Consider the following 22,335-nt stretch of genomic DNA (forward strand, 5'->3'; position numbering starts at 1 on the left):
CGGATCTTCTATCCGAGCCACTATGTCTGATTCTATTCATACTTCCCACCATTATCGTTCATAAAAATTCAACTCCATGTTTTCACATCACAAATAGCACGTTTTCCCATCATTCAACATGCACGCAGAAATACACAAATATTCCTCATACAAATCATCTTGACAGGAGTGACATGTCATTGACTTGACCTGACATGTTTTTTGATTGATCTCACTAAATGTTATTGCTTCGCTCCTTTGTACTATTTAAACTTGAGTGAATGTAATTTGTTCACTTATTCTCTGAAGGAGTGGGCTACAAAGAGTCACAAAACCTCTGAAAATTCAAGAACTTGGTTTTTCTTAAGTTACAAATATTCCATTTTTATTGACATCAAGCTACCCAATGCTCAACCTATCCAAAATTATCTAGTCAATTTTGTTACTGACGTCTATTTATTTATTTATTTGAACACATTATCATTGGCACAAAGGGGAACCAGATAAAAAAGTGCTACATAACAACGATGGAGTTGTGAAGAGAGAATAGAGGGTGCGTATAGTAACAACAAAGATTGGAAATTAGTGTGTGGGAGTTGTATAACAATATTAACAATGAGAAGAGCATTTCAGTTGGCAAAAACGATTCCAAAAAAAGTCTCCCAGTCAAATTAGTCACTCACTTTTATGAAGAAAGCAAAAGGGGATTACAGCCGGTTCGCCACCGGTTTCTAACACCCTCGACTCGGAGAGGCTAGATTTGCCACGCATAGAGCGAGACTGCTCTCAGTGATGCGTTGTAGACCTGACATTTTACAGTCAGACTAACACCACGAAGGTGCTAAATACGGCCCAGATAATCATGAGCCACTCTGGCTTTCACTATACGTCGATCGATCTCACCGCTCACATCACCATCAGCACTTATGCAGCTATCCAGATATACGAATTTCTCGACTACTTTTATCCGCTCATTACCAAGAGCGAGTGCATTTGCAGGTTCCTGTCAGTCTTGTAAAAGTACTTTGCACTTGGAAGATGCAAGGCATATGCTACACCTACAGACACTGTTTGCCAACTAATTAAGTGAGGAATGCATGGCTTGGGTATCATCGCACAGTAATACAATATCATCTGAATACCACTCAAGCCTTTCTCTAGGCAACATATTTACACCACCATTACCTACATCCATTAGAGTTATTTCCAGAACGTCATTGACGGTAAAGTTGGAGAGGAATAGTGAGATTGGCCAGCCATATCTAATCCCATTTCTTGAGTAGAACAAGGGAGAGAGGTGGTTGTATACCCTCACTCTGTCTCAGATGTTTTTACGTAGGGCTTTTAAGATGTTATTAAGCTTCTAAGGCACACTTTTTTTCGATAGATAATCTCAGGGAACAGTCCTGTCCAACGAATCGATGGCAGACCTGATGTTTAGAAACACTACGATTGTTGGCTTGTGATAAGGATAACAGTGTTCTAACATTTGGCAGATTTTGAGGATATGATCAGTACATTCTAGATCAGAACGAGACCCAGCCAGTTCCTCGCGAGCCAATCTTTTTTAGGTTTTGGACAACCTAGGAAGCATGATGGAAGTCAATAGTTTGGACGCAATGGGAAGTAGATTTATCCCCCGACAATTGTTGTAGAAACGACGTGAACCCTTTTTAAGGATAGGGACAACTATCGACCTATTCCACGATGTTGGAACACCCTCCAATTTCCAAACCTTTGTAAACAAAGCACTCAGTTCTTTAACCGGGAAATTACAATCATATTTAAAATGGGCGGAGCCCACATTTACCATTGGTTTGCAGTCAGGGTTTTTCAACTTCCCAATGTGGATCCTTCATACCCACCAGACCAGTTAATGCTCAGAACATTCACTCTGCATCCTCTTGATTTCGTAAACAAAACGCCAGCTTCGAGAAGGCAGTGAGTAGGACTTCCGTGGCAGTGATTGTACATGTGAGGGCAAACGAGAGCATTTTAATAAGAAGAAGGGATTCTCCCTACCCTCAGCCGTTCCAGGGTATTTGAATCCCCCAAATGATATTGCGTAAGTTATGAGGAATTCGTGGTAAACATACACAACGGAAGTTTTTACGTTTCTTCTCGAATCCAGACAAACTATCCTTTGTAACTGATCATTTAACGTGTCGGTATCTTATGTGATTAACACGAACCTTACTTCCCCGCGAGTTCCAGGTATTGTGTAATTAGTCTAAGATGACTACCTCAACGTCTTTTCTATGTCAGCATGACAAGAGGCAAATTCAGGCCTAATATACTCAAAAATTCCTTCCAGACACTTTTGCACCCGAAATAAATATTTATTCCTGGGATGACATTTTTTAGCAAGTTTTTCTTACTGGATGGAGATGCTAACTAACTTCCCGTTATTAATCGGTATCAAATTACTTCTTGCCATTTTTTACTCAAAACCACTGCAAGTTTGCCGTGTTTCGGAAATGGTACGAAGGTTTCAAGAGTTGATCTTGAAGTTTACACGTTGCTTTCATTTATTGTTCACTGGTTAGGAATAACAGGGAACAAAAGGTATGGGAAATCAGTTAAATTCCTTAATATTTACCACTAGGATTTGTTGTATAAAAGCAAAATGTTAGATGCCGCTATCCCTAAGATCCTATTAGGAAAATGAATCGTAGTAATGATTTTCTCCCCAAGGTGAATATTCATATAAATATCTGACATTAATACTGATATTGTTAATTCTAATAGAAACTACTAGCCGGAGCATTCAGTCAGGCACCAGCAACCAGCCGTGGAATAAAACTCACTGAAGCACATCTCTTCTGCTACAGAAGAGCCTCTGCATACAGCCGAATATACTTTTCCCGTCAACCCTAATCACATGCGTTTTTGTTAATACTCAGTTCAGGTTTCAAGACGGTGCTTAAAATACAGTATTGTTTCGTTGGATATTATACAGTATGTCCTGATCCTTAAGGTTGTTTCATTTAAACGCCTTTCAATTAATGAAAACCTTGAACTTTTATAAAAAAAACCTCAATTTCTTTTCATCGCAGTTGCACAAATTTCTTTTTTATCTTACAGATCAACCAAAAACGAAATGGATGTAGATGTAACTAGTGAACTGAGCAACTAAATTTGTTCTTAGATTCATCGAATTACGTTCCAGTACTGTGGCAGGAACAGAAAACTTAAAATCCCTTGAGCTGCAATTAAGTTGTCAATTTTCAGCTAGCCAGCTGATTTTAGAACTTAGCCTGTTAGATTACTGGGTTCATGTCTCGCCTGCTACAGTAACTATCACTACTATTTCAGTCATCGACATTAAGATTATTACTGCCAACAGCACATACTTGATCATCTCATATCATGTCACACCTATCTTGCATCTTTAGAAGTTTGTTTGTCGACATCATGCCTTTACTTATCCCAACCGTTATCACGTCTCCTATCCTTTGCTTTCTGATTTTGTAATATTTAAAATAAAATATAGTAATAACATATATTCTCAGACAGCAATTTGTTATATGAGAAGTTACAATTTACAAGGAAGATAAAGTTATTTCAAATGCTACAAATTTTATTAGATTACCCAATTGAATTCATGTGTTATAGGACACATTGGTTATATAAACAGGGGATAAATTTTCAAATATAAGAGTTGGCTCGTTTGTGAGGGTTGCCTAACGACAAGCATTTGATAGTCTAAAATGAATGGAATGAAAGTCCACAGCAGTCATGCGAAGACGTCAACTTAAGCGTATTACCATGTGCTCCTTCATAGTGATCCCAGACAAATTCCTGAGGTATTAGTAATGGCGTGAGGCGAAATCATACATCCCACATGTGTTTTCGGTGGCATACCACGAAAAAAGAGACTAAATAAAGGAAGGGTGAGAAGTGGGACGGACAGTGTTCATGACTAGTAAAATTTAATCATTTGTGCTATAATAATTGAGGTATGACTACTTAGACTTATTCTCTTTTATTACGTCAACTTCTAAGCGAGTATATTTCATCAGATAAAGCAAATAAGTCGAAGTATGGAGGTTAATGAACGAAGATTCGTAAAAGTGGAAGTGATTAAAATGTACTTAAAGTTTAGAATGATGTGTATTTTTGAAACTCAGTAAGGAGAATATGTAACAGCTCAGGTTGATTGGTTAAGAGTTGACCCCAAACAACCAAACATATGCTAAAACAGTATTGTTCAAGTATTCATTCACTTCCTTACTTTTTGTAAGCGTTATATTCCCTATTATCTTATATTGAATGTTGGGAGCCTTTGTTTGTCTGAACAGATAAACCCACGCTCCACTGTGACTGCGCGAAGATCGAAATAAAGACCTATTCACTACTTCTCTGGTTTCTTCTATCAATAGCACGAGGGTTACCTTAAGGCACGAAAGTGGTGAGCCCTTTTTGAACACAAATTTCACCTCATTTCTGTTATTAATCTTTTTTTTACTTAATCGTAAAAGTAGACCGGATTATCCGTAAACTAAGTTGAGTATATAACTAGTTTATTCCGTATTATCTTAAGTTATTCGTGTTACAGTAACCATTTTTCGTGCTAACTTTATTGCTATATTTGTCACATACCTCATGTCAGACTCAATAGAAACCCATAATCTGGAGGATTTTTCACCAGTGGAGATAGACACTGTTATGACTACGAAATTCCGACTTCCAGAATTTGATCTTAGTGATCCTGAGTTGTGGTTTGCTCAACTAGAGCATTATTTCACGAGACATAATATCAAATCTGAAGGGATTCGCTATAGAGACTTGTGTTCTATCCTTCCTCCTTCAGTCGCCAAAAAAGTCCGTGACTTGATTTTAGATCCACCATCACCACAACCATACACCATCTTAAGACGAGAGATAATGAACCGTTTATCATTATCAGATAGTCAAAGAATCCAAAGACTTTTTCAAGGTGAAACACTAGGTGATCGGTCGCCGTCACAGTTTTTGCGTCACCTCCAAGTGTTAATGGGTGATAACACAGTGGGTGAAGCAGTCCTAAAACAAGGATGGATACAAGCTCTCCCATGCTACGTCCAACACTGTTTGGATGCACAAGATCCTGAAACCTCATTATCTTATTTAGCGCGTATAGCCGATAGAATAATGGAGAGAGGTCCTCCAACTGGACCAGGCACAATCAATCACACACAAAAAGTAGAATCAGCAAAAGACCCCGTCATAGAAGGACTCATTGCGAGTGTTAAGAGTCTCACTGAGGCTGTCACCAGAATGCAAATGGGTCATAGAAACAGGAGCAGGTCACCACAACGACCACGATCCAAGTCACAAAACAGGCCACTAATGTCCAGACAACCTGGGCAGTTTTGTTGGTACCACTGGAAGTTTGGTGTCAATTCAACCAAGTGCATGCAACCATGCGCCTGGCCTAAGCATAATTCTAAGACAGCGGGAAACGAGTAACCACTCCCCAGGTCGCGACGACTGAGGAGGGGCGCCTAAACAGTCGCTTGTTTTATGTTAGAGACAGAAACTCTGGCTTGAATTTCTTGGTGGATACTGGAGCTGCTCTTAGCATCATCCCTCAAAATAAAACTGAGATTAGTCGAGAAACATCATCAATTGCACTTCAAGCTGCAAATAAAACTAAAATTGCGACATTTGGGCAGAAAAACTCAACCCTAGATTTGGGGTTCAGGAGGCAATTCCCTTGGGTTTTCACGGTAGCCAACTTAGATCTGGCAATACTGGGGATGGAATTTTTAAGAGAGATATGAATTTCTAGTTGACACCAAGAAACGGCGATTAACACTAAAAGAAACTTCGTATTACACAAAAGGCAAAGAAAGTCACATCAGCTCTCTTAACTTGATTCAAACTCCTCCAGTAACAACAGCGAAATATATACTCGCGGAATTTCCGAACTTAACTAAACCAAACCCACAGCCTTCTAAAGACAAACTAAAAGTAAGTCACACTATCAAAACCGGAGGTGCACCGGTTTTTGCAAAACCCAGGAGACCAGCACCAGATAAGCTCAAAATCGCTAGGGCCGAGTTCGATTATATGCTACAACTGGGTATTATCCGTCCCTCTGATAGTCAATGGGCATCCCCTTTGCATATGGTCCCAAAGAAGAATGAAGGTGACTGGCGACCGTGCGGGGATTACAGAGCCCCCAACCGTCAAACCGTACCAGATAGGTACCCAATAGCGCATATCCAAGATTTCACAAACGGTTTACAGGGTATGAACATATTCACTAAAATTGACTTAGTCAGGGCATATCACAATATCCCAGTGGCTGATGAAGATATCCGCAAGACAGCTATTACAACACCCTTTGGCTTATTCGAGTTTGTACGCATGCCATTTGGCCTGAGAAATGCGGCACAGACATTTTAAAGATTCATAGACAATCTGCTTCGAGATATGCCATTTGCGCAGGGGTATATAGACGACTTGTTAATTGCCAGTCCCGATGTGCAATCACACGAACAGCATGTAAAAACAGTGTTAAAAAGACTGGATGAACATGGAATAAACATACATCAAAGTAAGTGTGTTTTCGGTGTTCAAACTTTAGAATTTCTCGGTCACACAATAAGCCCAGAAGGGATTAAACCGATCAAAAAAGAAGTAGACACCATTAAACAATACCCCATACCTAGTTCTCTAACACAAGTGAGAAGTTTTCTAGGTCTAATTAACTTTTATCGCAGATTCATACCAGGTTGTGCACAATTAATGCAACCTTTGACAGATTCACAAAAAGGAAAACCAAAAGAATTCAAACTGTCTTCTGACGCTGTCGAAGCTATTAAACAGCTTAAAGATAAATTAGCTCAAGCAACTACGTTGATGTATCCGAATTCTCTTTCCCACTTGCTTTGATGGTGGATGCTTCAGATAAAGCAGTAGGCGGTACCCTTAACCAACTGGTTAAAAACACCTGGAAACCAATTGCTTTCTTCTCAAAAAGACTCGCTCCAGCAGAGACAAGGTATTCTACCTTCGGGTGAGAACTTCTTGCAACCTACCTAACCATTAAACACTTCCGACACATGTTATAAGGCAGGGAATTTATAGTCTTTACGGATCACAAACCACTAACGAATGCACTAAAAGTGAGAGCTGATAAATACTCACCTCGAGAAGTCCGACGCCTTGACTATATATCACAGTTCACAAGTGATATCCGACATGTCAAAGATCAGGATAATCAGGCGGCAGATGCTTTATCTAGGCTAGAAATAAACGTGCTACAGCAGTCTACAGTAAACTTCGAGACGTTGAGAAACGAACAAGAGCAGGATCTAGAATTACAAAACCTGCTTAAAACAAACAATTCAAGTCTTAATTTAAAACAGTTCCCATCACCTGTCGATGGTATTCTAATCTACTGTGATACGACCAAGGCAATGCCGCGACCTTTCGTTCCCAAAAGTATGCGAAAGTTGATATATAATAACTTTCATTCTTTGTCTCTTCCTGGGGCAAAAGCTTCAACAAAACTAATCAATGCCAGATATATATGGCCGAATTTACAGAAGGATGTACACAAATGGGTTAGAGAGTGTTCAGCATGTCAACAATCAAAGATAAATCGTCACACAAATTCACCCATAGGTGTTTTCTCGCAACCAGATGCACGTTTTGCCCATGTGCATATCTACTTGGTAGGTCCTTTACCACGTTCAAACGGTTTTAATTATCTTTTTACATGCATAGATCGATTTACCAGATTCCCTATAGCCATCCCGATGGCGGACATCACAGCGGAAACAGTAGTCAAAGTTTTCATGCAGAACTGGGTAACCATTTTCGGTACACCTATAACAGTAACGATGGATAGAGGAGCGCAATTCGAATCCGAACTATTTAATAACTTGGCTAAACTTCTAGGCTCCAGTAGGATACGTTGCACTGCATATCATCCTCAGGCTAATGGGATGGTAGAACGTTTTCACCGTCAGCTAAAATCCGCCCTTATATCTCACTCAAACCCCAATCAGTGGACAGAATTCCTACCGTTAGTTATGTTGAGAATACGAACATCTGTCAAAACTGACGCACAGTGTTCAGCTGCGGAACTGGTTTTCGGAACAACTCTGAGACTACCAGGCGAATTTATTAACCCTAATACTAACAGTCAAAAACTTAATTTAGAAAATTATGTAGATCAACTACGGGACCACATGTCTAAACTTAAGCCGATTAATACTCGTGAACAATCGGGCGCCGTATATATACCTAAAGACCTAAGCAATTGCACGCACGTCTGGATAAGATGTGACAAAATAAAAGCACCACTCAGTCCTCCATTTGAAGGTCCTTTCAATGTCGTCTCAAGAAAATCTAAATATTTCGTGATAGAAAAACATGGAAACATCGACATAGTAAGTATTGATAGGCTAAAGCCGGCTTATCTAGATCATGAACCACCATAAGTGTTGTTAGATCGTTTAACTGACAAATCCATTACGGAATCGAAATGTAAAGATGATAAATCTTTACAAATGACCAAAACGGTTGGCTGGGCACATCCGATTAGTCAGTCAAGGATGTTGACAGTTTCGGCTGCAGGATAAAATCTAACCACGTAGCTAATCAGACCCTGCATCTACTTAAAAATAATTTTTTCCTCATTCCGCCTCACATGCAACTCCCCAGACCTTTTACCTTTGATATATAAGTGTTATGTTAAATATTTTTTTTAAAATACTGGACACATAAGCTAGGTATTCCGAAACGATGGCTGAGGATTTTAATCAAACTCATACAACTAACACTGGCAAATACAACGAATTCAAAAGGCAACCCAGTTGTAAAAGGCGGTCATCACTGGCTCAAGGTCATGCATTTGATCGATTTTGTTAAAGAGTCCAACTTCTAGCAAGTTCACCCTTTTACATATATGCATTACAAAAGAGTATTTATTTTTTGTTGTTGTTGTTTTCATGGTTCTTCGTGCACAAGATATCTACACTATGTCTATTTCCTTCCAGAATACCAATCCGTTCTGGAGGCCAAGCACTTACATGAACCGAACAATTATCAATTGCATTTATGTATTTCCATTTTGTATCTTATTGTTTTATGCAGGCAGTGGAGCAGTTCTTCAGGTTTGCTTGATTTTCACCATTACCTTTGAAGTAGACTCTTCTTTACTTTTTACTTGAGGGCGACTCAAGAGGCAGGTGAGTAAACACCTGATAGCCGGTCTGAGCATGGAAAAATCGTACCTCACCAACATGGTGTTGGGTAGCCCGCTCGCGGCACTTCCTCAGATATTCTTATTCCACATTCTCACACTTTCTCTTGAAAGCACGCAGCAAACCGTCAGCGATAGTTGTAGAAAAGATCACATGCTACAAAATAAGATGACAAGCTAGTAAATGAAGAGACATCCATGGACTATCATTGAAAGCGTTAGTCGTAACTGATTGTAAGTCAAATAGTGAGCGAGTTGATAATTTTGCCTTGGGATGAGAAATAGAACTAAGGTGTTTTCGATAGATAGGTTAATCGAACCGACGTTCCTACGGAAGTCGATTCTAGGGGGAAGCTAATGTAACAGCTCAGGTTGGTTGGTTAAGAGTTGACCCCAAACAACCAAACATATGCTAAAACAGTATTGTTCAAGTATTCATTCACTTCCTTACTTTTTGTAAGCGTTATATTCCCTATTATCTTATATTGAATGTTGGGAGCCTTTGTTTGTCTGAACAGATAAACCCACGCTCCACTGTGACTGCGCGAAGATCGAAATAAAGACCTATTCACTACTTCTCTGGTTTCTTCTATCAATAGCACGAGGGTTACCTTAAGGCACGAAAAACACACTATTCGAATACAAATTGGCTTTTTTCTTCAACGTTATGATTCATTTTTATTGTTATAACTTTCGTAGGGTCAAAGGTGGATTCTCGCTTAGCGTAATTGTTCGGTCGGGCTTGCAATGGGGTTTCTCGTAGGAAGTAAGGGTAGTTCAATTTTACTGACGTGAGTCAAGCGGGTATTTAGCATAAGAAATTAGTAACAATACCATTGGTTTGTGATATTCCACCAAACCATAAGGAGCTCCAATTTTTTGAAATGTCCTGCCCTACAGAGATAGGCAGGCTGAAGTTATTTCCCCACCAACATTTCTTCTGGTTCGTAACTCCACCCTCCCACGTTTTGTGATGTTAGGGTCTCTCACGTTTGTGGTATGTATGAATATTGCCTTGATCTAAGCTCTATATTTCACAAATTTCTGGAGTACGCTATCTCCACTAGTTCCATGTTACGAGCAAGTCAGACAGCTAAAGCTTTTGTATTATGGGTTAGACATCCAGTTAGTATATTGCGCTGCTATTAAGTTAATCAATGGTATAAGTTATAAGATACTGGTCAGATGATATGTGGCCTACAGGACAGATAGCTGACCAAAGAATATGAAAGAAGAGTTTAGGGTTTCAAAATTTAAGAGTAAGACGGTAGGTAAATAGGAAAGCATAATATGTGAGTGCTAGTGATAGTAAAAATATTTTCACACTGGTAGAATATGAACTAAAAGGAACTCACAATAATTTAGGATATCCTAAACTTATGATTGGCCATAGCTGAGCAGCACTCATGGGGTTAGTGAGTTACCTGTCTAGTAATTGAACAGGTAGTTCCGGAAAATATGTTAGTTGTAGCATCCAAATTCAATTTAAGCGATAATATCCAATATTTGAAGCACAATTATTCATATTATGTGACCATATATGTTTTGGAGGTGCAAAACTGCGGTCCTGTTAGATAGTCTAAATTGATAAACAATTGTATGTATATGATCATATGCACTCTGTCGTACTGCACTTTGTCGTCATACTGCAAAGATACAGCGTATACATAGGTGTTTATGAAAGGATCTATCTTCCGTAATTCTATGGAAAAAAGTTCATCCTACTCTGAGTAGACAATTGTTATAATTGATAATGGTTCTTATGGACAGTTTTTGATTTTCAACCCGAGTAGTCTCTAGTTGCATGAAGTTTTATTGGTTCATGGCCCGAGGTGTTTTTTAGGCTCATCACATGTAGCGCCGTCGATAAGTGGGCAGCTTGTTGTGGGGGTCAAAAGAAAACTCAGGAGAAATGTTTATTTAATGGTTATGAAAGAGGAATCAGAATTATATAACAATAAGACGAGTAAAACATAGTGTTGGGGCTATGACGTGTAGAATGCGAAATACAGATGCTAATTGAGGGTGAAATATTTGTGTTTGGTGATATGGTCACTAGGTACCAAACGGTTATCTATTCATTAGGTTAGATGTCGGGTGGCCCATCGTTAAAAGTAGCTTGGCTCAGGTAAGCCTCATCGAACATATATGAAACTCTGAAACGGTCCTTACAGCAGTTTAGGGAGAATTTAGATAGAGTAAACGTTCGAGTTGACCGGATTCTTATTACTAATTTGCTTGACGTTCTCGTTATCCTTAGTACAAAACTCTAATTCTGAAGGTTGTGATTACTATTTCTGATAAATTTCAAATGTAACTATCTAATCTTTTGCTCGGTAACTCGATAACCGATGATTCTATCAACCCCACTACCATAGAACAAACACACATAACTGTAAGGTGGCGGACAGAGGTGGCTCAAAAGATACCTTGAACCTGGATTTTTGGCTATTTTTCGTTCGCTAGCAACAGTTATCTTTAGTCTCAATAGAGCTGGTGCCCTATGTCGGGTTCGGTCTAGTGTCACCCATATTCACAACCGGAGACATCAACAGTAAGCACCTCTCAGTCCTGTACGAAGTAAGACACGGGTATCACAACTCTGTGACTGTGAAACTGGGTAAAATTCGCCGGAAAGCGCCAGTTCCTCCAACATTGAAGTTAGACCATAGGGACGAGAACCAAATAAGACGAAACAATGTCCAGGGTTTCGCTCAAATACCTTCAACTACTCAATGTCTCAACATACTTCAGGTGATGTCAAACCATTTAGAACAGCATCCACGTCGCAGTTTGGTCATCTGAATTAGATCGGTAGCAAAGAAGGACTTGAAATACATGATATTGGTTACAACACAGTAATCAATCGATTGTCAGAACTTAATTTTGGTCAAAAAGTACTAATTCATGATTAACTATCTTATTCACCAGGGTCACTGTAGTTGAGTAACTACACTACAGCTATGCCGAGGACGTGCAATCTCACAATATCATCAAGAAGCGAGTAAAAAGAAAATAGTTGGTTAATAGCAGTCCAGAGGAAGGTTGTGGATAGGTATGTGGCGGACCAGACAATATATAAACGCAAAAGATATCAACAAAGTTAATAACAACCAATAATGATATTAATATATATAAGTTAAATGTTACAATTACAATAAATAATGGGACTTTACTTAAGTTCACCCGAAATGATGCGTGTTCGACTTTGATCTAGTACAATAAATCCACAATTATAGATGCTTAGTAATTCCAAACGTATCGATGATCTCCCCAGTATTGTAATCCAAAGTAAGATATGATATATTCACTTTCTCAGTCTATGAATGTAAATAATATTTGTTTTAGAAGTAAGTTAACTCAATCTCGAATGAAAACAGAACGAGGGATGTGTGAGTATTAATGTATTTGGTAGCCAGAAAGAATATGTCACGCTATGTTGGAATCACAACGGAAAGTGTCTTCAAGGTCATTGACTAAAACAACATGTACAGTCATTTAATGATGAATGTACATACAGTGAAAAATTGACAAACAAATACAAATAATATTAAAAACTATTTACAAAATAAGCTTGTCGGTCATATCTCCACAGGTATCACGAAATCAAACTTATTACATCGACGCAAAACATGTTGACGGTAACGTGAATAGAAGCAGATAAAATGATCTTTTTGTGTCAGTAATTCCCGATGATCCGAAAACACTTGTTCTTGATAAGGTTGTTTAAGTGTTTCGCGGCAGGTCACTCTTCAAAGCCCAACTCACCGCCAAACTCGAGTAGTCTTACAAATTCCGAAGTCTGTCTCATCATACAGTAGGCACTAGAGGTTAAACGGTGGTTTATATTATTGCTAGCGGAAATAGATTTCTTTACCTTCTGATTTAAAAGTATTATGTAAGGCTACTAGACGCTTTAGTATCGTAGCTGATGCCTCAATAATATCAGCTACTAAATAGCGATTCCCGCTAGCGGGATATTTAGGGGGAAAGTCGGCTATTCGTCGGATATTTAGGGGAAAAGTCGGAAATTTAGCGACATTTGAAAACAAGAGCGACAGAAAGGGGAAATTCCGCTTTATTTCCCCCGGACAGGCGAAAAAGCAGACATTTCGGTGCATTTCCCCTTTATTTACGACTTATTTTCCAATGCATTTCCCGCTTTATTTCCCCTTTGTTCGCCTTTATTTCCCCTTTATTGGTTGTTTGGGCTTTCAGTCTCAGTATCGGGTCGGTAAGACGATAAGCGGCTTATGCTATTTCTGGAGATTATAGTCGCTCGGTTTATTCAACCCTCTTCTAGGCGCCTCAGCAGGCTGGGCTTCACATATTGAGGTAAGGAGTTCCACCTCGAGCTCAATCTTAACCAGTACTGGTTGATAATTCGATGGGGACTCTAGCATTCAGTAAACGGGTTACTGGTTCTTGGTTTGTGAAATTCACTAAAGTGTTCTGGTAGTTTATCTGTCTTTGGAAGACGATGAAGATTGAGTCATATCATACACGAAGTCAATAAGTATTTTCAGCATGGGATTGTGGAGATTGTTGAATCTCATCAACATCATCGACACTAGACTGCCGTCGAAAACCCTGAAGGGCCATATGGCCGTTTCATCATAGCATGGGACTCCTAAGCAGTGTGCATCTACGGTTCCCCACGCGGGATTCAGACTCAAGGCTCTCTATTTTGCAATATCGTGGATTGGTTGAATTTAGACATTAACGCCAGTTCAGTAGTCTAGAAGTAAGGCGTTTGCACAAGACCGACGGTAAGTTCATCTGTGTATTTCCAAGAAATAGTTTGGTGTATGACCTAATTATCATACAAATCCCAACCAAAAAGCCTGTACTTCCCATAAAGCAATCCAAGTGTATCGGAATTTATAACATCTCATTTTTTATCGAACGCTTATCATCAGTCTTAGAATTAATTCCTAATGTGTTCACTAAATTCCAGTCTATAGTTACCTTCTTATATGTTTCGGTTCACAGGTTTTTCAAATCATTTGGGGATTGGCTATATTCAGTTACTGACCCGTTCATCTACAAAGTAATTTCACTGCATTGAAAATGGTATGTTCAACATTTTCTGTTCGTTTTTAACTGATCATAGGTTGACTTAAGTGAAAAGGATCTTAACGGTATGTTTTTATTGTAGTTTAGAGTTTGTAAATAGATGTCCACGAAATGTTCCTACTATTTGACACGAAAGGAGATGAGAAAATCGAGGCGAAAGATATCGGTGAAGTTGTGCGTGCAATGGGTCTAAATCCAACAGAGTCGGACATTGGTAAATATGGCTATCAAAACAATCCAAGTGGGTTTTTACGAATTTTAATTTCTTGTAAAAATCCGCCTTATTATATGTATGGGGTTAAATGAAACAATAAGGAAACTAAGTATTTCCCGGGTGGTTGCAAAGAGATCGACTTTATTCACTGAAAATCTACTGGAACACGAAAATTACTCATATCTCCAAACCAACACAGCAATTAAATATAACGCGATCTGGTTTTGAAAAAGACAGGACATAATATTCTGTTAATTCATTGCTTAATTTATATCGTCGATAGTGTGTTGACCAACTTCTTGATTTCAGTTCTCTAAGAAATTACTCAAATGTGTGATTTCTAAGACTCACTTAAGATTACATTGGTAATATTTGCCGAAGTTTATCTTGAAATATTTCATTTGAAAGAGGTCCTGGGTTTCGTTCTCGTGTGCGGGGTCGTCGGTACTCACTTCTGAGAAATCTTATACTAGGAAGAAAAGGTCATTCAATAGTTCCAGTTTTTCAAGGGCGGTCTAACGTTGATCGATCCATGATTCCAGTATAGTCTATTGTTCCCTAATTTTTATTCAACCTGTGCTAACTACGTTACCATTGAATTTTCTTAAGATTCACCCTTTGCATAATTCAGCTTGACATTTCATCCTTGTAATTTATTGTGTCACTTTAAATACGATTAAGATATACAAGTCCGACTCAGTCATAATACATACATTTCCTGACTCTTCACCCAACCAACTATTCAAAAAGCAAGGATACGAAAAGTGAGTAGCAAGCTTTATGCCAAAGCCTGAATAATTATGTCATATATATATATATATATATGACCAATATGACCAATTTCGATCAAGATATGGAGACAATGACCTTGTCTGGGTGAATATTTCGTCTTCCTCACACTTCTATTTCTCACTTCACTGTAGCATTTAAGTAGCATATGAAATGTTTGGAATCACCCATTATATCAAGATACCATTGATGAATATAATCTTTTATTGCATGACGTTCTACTAGCAGGAATAACTCTTCCTATTACTCTTAATGAAACTCCTTTCACTTCTGTCGTGCTGCTGCGATCTTAATACGTAATGGTTAAGACCGCTAAAGAATCACCTGCACATCCCAAATAGATAGCTTAAAAAGTATGCACTAAAAGTGTTAGGGAAAGTAGTTGTTTCATAGTATCCTTCTTACCGAGGTAATTATAGTAAGTCAATTGAAGAATATTTTATTCTCTCCATTGGTTAGTGTTTCTTTTATCAAAATACTCACCACTCGGTAGTTTCATTATAGATCCTTGTAATCAAAGTGCATTGTCTATTTCAATTTTTGCCCATTGTTATTTAAAAAAGATAAAACAATACTTTTGATGCATAAACTGACAGTAAAACCTTTGTTTTAACTCGAACGGTAAGCACATTTGCCATTATTTCACTTGCATCTTTAAATACTATTAGACGTCACCATCTCAAATTAAAAGTGTTGTCTTAGATTGGTTGGTTTAATGATGAAAGCGCTTAGTTTCTAACTACTATGTTACTTACTGAAACTTTGTTCCGCAAATTTGTCTGATAGGCTATAGATTTTCATCGACCGGGGTAGCTTGGGCATGTGCTGCAAATCCCTAGCCATCACCTACCTCGACATCTAATGATAACTGGAGTAAGAGCAGATTGAAATAAAGCTAGAGGTACCCAGACCCTAAGACATAACATTAGTCCATGAACCTATTGACTGAAATGAAGCATGCTGGTAGACACAGAATACATTGTTTGGGTCCCCTCAATTTTTGTAACCGATGACTAGAGACATTGAGTGACAGCCCAAAATCTATCACACCGATGCAGTTGCATCCACTCTCTATCTTCCTCCAGGTTTTGGGTTTCAAAGTTATCCTGTACTTCATATGATACTAATTCTTTCTTTTTGAATCATACTGTCTACTACTTTGGTATTCATCTTCGCAGCTCCACCTCGTTGTCAGGTTGACTGGTTGATTTCATCTTATGTTAATATGACGTGAAAACCTAAACGAATACACGTGTCAGATTATTTATAAAAGACTGGTTGTAAATACATTACGTACTTCTTTCTGTCTAATTGTACTTTTTCCCCCAATAGATGAACGTATCAGTTTCGAATCATTTGTTCCAATTTATCATGGTTTGTTAAAAGAACAAGTGGAAGTAGATCAAGAAACATTTATTGAATCATTTCGTGTATTTGATAAAGAGGATAATGGATTAATTAGTGCAGCTGAATTAAGACATTTACTAACAGCATTAGGTGAAAAACTACGTGATAATGAAGTGGATGTATTATTATCTGGTTTAGAAAATAGTCAAGGTCTTGTACCATATGAAGGTAAATGGTTTTCTTTATAAAATACAAGATCATTATACTAGTCTCGTGTTTTTCTGGTACACAATTGTTTGCATTTGTTTTCAGTCTAAAAGTGCCTAGATTAGAAATCCTATTATTAAGTGAACTCAAGTTGTTGGTGCTGACTATGAGTCGGGACAGTTGTCTGTTGTTATATATCACTGCTTTATTTGCCGACGATTATTCAGGTCTGTTGCGTAAAATTTTTCTTAAGTGTAACGATTCATCGTTCTTCGATCTTTCCGAGATAAATCTTCGAGCAGCTACTGATCTTGTTGGAGTCTCTAAAATGCACTTGTTTTTTCTAGTATTTTGGTTTCAGGTGCAGACACATGATCAGACTGAAAAGCGTTACTTCAAACGAAACAACAGTGCTATACACATCCTATGCGGGAATACTGTGCACATCAATCCCATTTAGATGCCAAAGCGGACTCTTCCCAGATTTGGCTTTTTCATATTGCCGCCAATTTGAATTACAAATATATAACCATGGAGTTTTTTATATATAGTGAATGCACCTAAAGACTCGAACTACTGGTTACAATAGTCACGTAAGCCCCAATGAGGTAGTCTACGCTTGTTAACATGACTTAGTCTAATTGTCGCTGACCTCATTAATCGCTGTCACATCTTGGTTTAGCTCCTCCAACCTAATCCTACATCAGACAACATTAACCATTGAGGTAGTCAGTGGTTGGGCATGCATAGCACATGTCGAAACCATACCAGTTAATCAAGACTTACTATCTCACCAATCGATTTGCCATCTTTACCCAATACCCTACTCCTAAAATTCATCATTCATTACTGCCTGTTACCCTTCGTGGAGGAGCACAGACCGGCCACCAGCACTCTCCATCCAACCCTGTTCTGGGCAATCCTTTTCATGTCTGCTTCCAATTCCCGACGTAGTGTGTTCTTCGACCTTCCTCTTTTCCATTTCCCTTCAGGATTCCAGGTTACGGCTTGCTCCACGATGCAGTTTGGTGGTTTTCCTATTCCTAACACAGACATTGTATACTTGGTGGTCACGAACTACACAAGCAATGTTTCAAAGACATATGTGGTCGAATACTTGTAACCACTTCACTCTTTATCATTAATTTAGGCGATGACACTCACCAGTCTTGAAACATCATTTTGCATTTGGCAATGGAGAATTTCATCCCAAACATCCTTGCACTGTTGCTAGAGGTAGTCAAAAGACCCTGCATTTTGTCAGCATCTCCACTAAACAGAACTATACCATCTACGTATTCTAGGTCAACAAGTGAATCACTAACTCTTCACATAAAAAATATGACTCAAAGTTGAATACACAGAACGGTGTTTGGTATAGATGGGTTACAAAAATCCACTTACCAAAAGGGTCCTAGTAATATCGTATATACCGAAATTTAAACAACAACGTAACATAATTAAATGATCAAATAACTTACTTTATAAACTCATTCATTTATGGTTACTAGTAGTTAACTATTATTTTGACGAAACTTTCAGAATATGAGTTTACTGACATAGAGAGAGAGAGCTGTATTTTGATCAATAATTCATACATATTGCTTTTTCATCTATTTAATATACTCTTTGCTCAGTGTATTAGTAAAATACATAATCTTTACATTTCCTTTTTTATCTTTCTTTGCTTTCAACAGCTTTTGTACAACGTGTCATGAGTTAAAAACAAAATTTATTCTGTACCCAAAAATCATCAACGTACCCTAATAAACATGTTGATTTTTGATAAGTAATGAAATAAATTATCAGCTTTTTTCATTATTTTAAAACGTTAAGCAAGTTCTATAAAAGAGCTTAGTGATGTGTTACATATACATAAATATATATACTCTGTTTTGAAACGCAACCAGGACTTTTTATTTGAAGTGAAAAAGAGGGACAAATATTTATCTGACCCGCACAAGTTTTTGATGTATGTTTCACCTCCTCACTCTCCAATACAGTAAAACAATGTGAAGCCCCCAATTTAATATGCATACTTTGCAAACGAAGGATGTTTTCTCGAACCATTGGGAAATTTCCGGAAATCAATTACAAACGTTCCTGGATTTCTAGTAAGGATTCGTGACCACTGAAATTCAACCATGTCGGATGTGAGACAGTTATCTACTTCAGGCATTAAGAAATTGCCGCGTATCATCCTGGATTAATTGGGGTTATACATGTACACCGTTAGGTCCTTACTCTGGTCTGGAGGTTGAGCGTTCGCATGTGAGACTGAAGGTCCTGGGTTCAATTCCCTTTGACGAGGTCGTAGATGTGTACTACTGAGTTCTATAATAAGACGAAACAGCTGTCTAACACTACCTAATTTTCAATTATTGTCTAGCCTAAGTCAGTTCGTGATGTAAATGTTTAAAAGGTCAAATTCATTGTTGTCGCTGAAATTCGGTGGGTTAGTTGAAATTTACTCATTATGAATCTAACTTATTCCCCGTAAACAGATCCGCTTCCAAGTTACCACGTTACACTTTGTTTGTTTAGTCAATCAATATTGTTGTGTGCAATACTTTCTTTCGAACTGTTGACTTTGACGATCTAATCGCGATTTCTCTCTGAAATGTTTTAAATCAAATTTAATATCATGAATTGCTGTTGTAACCGGGACGGAATACTTATTCTGTTTAATCAAACAAGTAATACAGTTGTTATCTAACCAAAAGGTGAATTTAGATACATCGAACTAAACAGTATTCGAGATAAATTAGTCACTCAGTGCGTATGTGGGGTTTGCAAAATCATTAAATTAAGTGCTTTGATATAACAAAAATTACAACTAAACTGCTGAGTGGCGTATTTCGCTCATTCGCTTCATAGTTTTGTCGATGTTTACGTAAACATTAAGGTTTTGTGATTTGTTTTCTTGCGAAAATTATGCTCCTGCAAGGTAGATCACTTGATTGATGGGTAAAATACTGTGATAATAGCTAAATTTTGCTAAACTGATAAAGTATTAATATGTACTAATATGGTTGTGGAACCCCTACTAATCAATCGAATGGTTTTCGTAAGACACTTTTAACCAACTCCTAGGTGAATGATTATGCATTCAGAAGTTACAGCTGTTATTTGTGTTTGTATGTAAAAACTCGAATCAAAATAAGGTATGATGAAATGAACAGTTACAAAAGCAGTGAATAATTATTCACTTCACTATCAAGCATTCGATGTTTAAAACTCGATGCATAAATGATAGTTTTTTATCTGTTATATTGCTCTGTATATAAATGAAGCAGAGACCGCTTAGTCATTGAAACAGTCTGTTTTCAACCAGTAAGTCCCAGGTATAATATATGTAATCTTCACTTAATTAACTTATTACTTGTAGCAAAATATATAAACCCAAGTAGGCTACAGATTTTCGATCACAAGTATCTTTGAAACACTTATTCTGTCGTGAAACGATTAAGTGAATAGTGTCGAGATTGGTCACAAGGTACTAAGAAGATCGGCTGATGAGTTAGTGAATCTTTAATGATTGAGGTGGTCGGGACATGCCTCAAGTACATATAACCATCGCCTTCCTCAACGAACAATGTTTGCTAGCGTACGAGTAGGTTAAAATATAACCAGGGATGATCAAATCAAAGTATGGGATTATACCATACTGTCATTAACTGTTGATCTGAGGCATATTGGTAGATGTGGATAAAGTGACCGATTCACGCGATTGGTGAGTGGAAACGTTGAATGATGTGGTTCAGAATCATTCACAAGCCTCAGATGTGTTTACCATATCTTCTGGATTTCATTATTCGTGTATGCACACATTGTCATTGTCCTTTAAAACTATTCTTACTCTCTCATTGTCGTCGCTATTACACTATTTCGATTGTTCTGCTATTCATGTTGTGGATTCCCTCTCATCATACCGTTTTGATACAACAACTTAGGTCAACACATATTTGTGACTGGCTCTAAATTGACTATGACTGGCTGATACAAACTTATATATATATATATATATATATATATATATATATATATGTATATATAATATCGAATCCTTTTGCTAACACAATGTTTAATATCTCTAACTCATACATTTTGTTTTGGCCATTCTGTTGTTTGTTTGTTTCAATCTGCAACTTCATTAATTAAGTTACAATGTTTTATGCATGATTGAATAGAACAGTAACAATCTGTAAAGCTCCTATGATTATGACGTTTTCAGAAATACAAAGTTTGAATTATCAAAGTCTGGACAACTGAAACACGATTTGAATTATCTATTATTTATACCTTAAACATGGAAACATAAATCTAATATGTCTTTAATCACTTACTATTTCGTTTACTTACAAATCAAATGTCAACTAGAACCACTAAACATTAGGACAAATGTGCTAATCGATGACTACATGGATATTTCCCAGTTTATTCGATTTCATTGAATCCAGCTTTACTGAGTTGAATTTGAGTCTCCGTATATGGTAATAGCTTAAGTGATTCTCAAAAATTTTCATCAACTCTATGGGGAATTGATCCTCAAACATATACTACTAAATTTTTCTAACTCAGCTTCAGTATCACAGTTTGAACTTCGTGTGTAGGCATATCCAGTTGACAAGTCCTAAGCGGAATGAAACAAATGTCCCAGATCTCATTCTTAGACATGCTCCAACTTATAGCTAATTAGGAATATCAAGGAAATTCTCTCAAAATGTACTTATCCTAATAGAGACTGATCCATTGCAGTCATTAACATCAAAGACGACAAAATAAAACCCTTACGAATAAAAGCAAATCAACTGATAATGGGTTTATTTACAGATTTTTCTGTAAGTTGATTTTTTGATCCTACAATATTTTATCACTTGGCCGTCTTTAATCCTTGATCACCAACTATTCTGGTTCATTTGATGCTGCCAACTTATCTCCTTATGGTATCTGTTATTTAGAAAAGTGGAATGGAACTCAAAATAAGTTTGAGCACAGACTGGGTTGTTTCACTGACTGATGAAACTTTGATATCTATAGTGAAAAACTTTATTTATATCATATCGCAATAGTTTATTGAGACAGTTGAACATCCATAGCTTCATACTCAACATAATTTTCTTATCTAACAGTCTGTGTCAAAATATTTCTCTTCTGTTATCTGAGTCAGTTTCATGACTAAAAGATATGATTAAGTAGAAAACTCTTTTTTTGGTATTGCATTCGGTTAAGCTCGATAGATTATAGTTGTAAAGCTTATGCTGTTGTTCTGACCAATATTAACTTTGAGTTAAAGAAATCGTTGGCGATGTTCTCAAGAAGTCTTGATGTAAGCATTGTGATTATCAACTATTCAACCCAATGGAACACGAAATATCATCTGAAACATTGGACGGAAGCAGAAATAAATCATCTCCATTATTTTGAAATATTTTTTGTCACCAAGATTTAGTAAATTGATGATCTTTATTCCGTTTAACTTATCCAACTTATTTAATTCAGATAAATGGTTGTTCGTGTA

The 22,335-nt window shown here is 37.4% G+C and overlaps 2 protein-coding genes across 2 annotated transcripts; both read left to right on the forward strand.

Annotated features, from left to right (window-relative positions):
• Positions 1-4,584: 4,584 nt before the first annotated feature.
• Smp_155660 (hypothetical protein) lies at positions 4,585-5,430 on the forward strand (the record flags this gene model as incomplete). The annotated part of the gene is made up of 1 exon (XM_018791493.1): positions 4,585-5,430. The coding sequence occupies one exon, from the start codon at positions 4,585-4,587 to the stop codon at positions 5,428-5,430; it is 846 nt and encodes a 281-aa protein (XP_018645339.1).
• Positions 5,431-12,956: 7,526 nt separating this feature from the next.
• Smp_062250.1 (myosin light chain, putative) lies at positions 12,957-18,718 on the forward strand. Its single transcript, XM_018791494.1, has 6 exons — positions 12,957-13,011; positions 14,174-14,254; positions 14,295-14,322; positions 14,358-14,498; positions 16,593-16,835; positions 18,512-18,718. The coding sequence occupies exons 2-6, from the start codon at positions 14,252-14,254 to the stop codon at positions 18,535-18,537; spliced, it is 441 nt and encodes a 146-aa protein (XP_018645340.1). The 5' UTR covers positions 12,957-13,011; positions 14,174-14,251; the 3' UTR covers positions 18,538-18,718.
• The last annotated feature ends 3,617 nt before the right edge of the window (positions 18,719-22,335 follow it).

The sequence above is a fragment of the Schistosoma mansoni genome, assembly GCF_000237925.1.
Source record: "Schistosoma mansoni, WGS project CABG00000000 data, chromosome 2 unplaced supercontig 0213, strain Puerto Rico, whole genome shotgun sequence".
In the NCBI taxonomy this organism is placed as follows: Eukaryota; Metazoa; Platyhelminthes; class Trematoda; order Strigeidida; family Schistosomatidae; genus Schistosoma; species Schistosoma mansoni.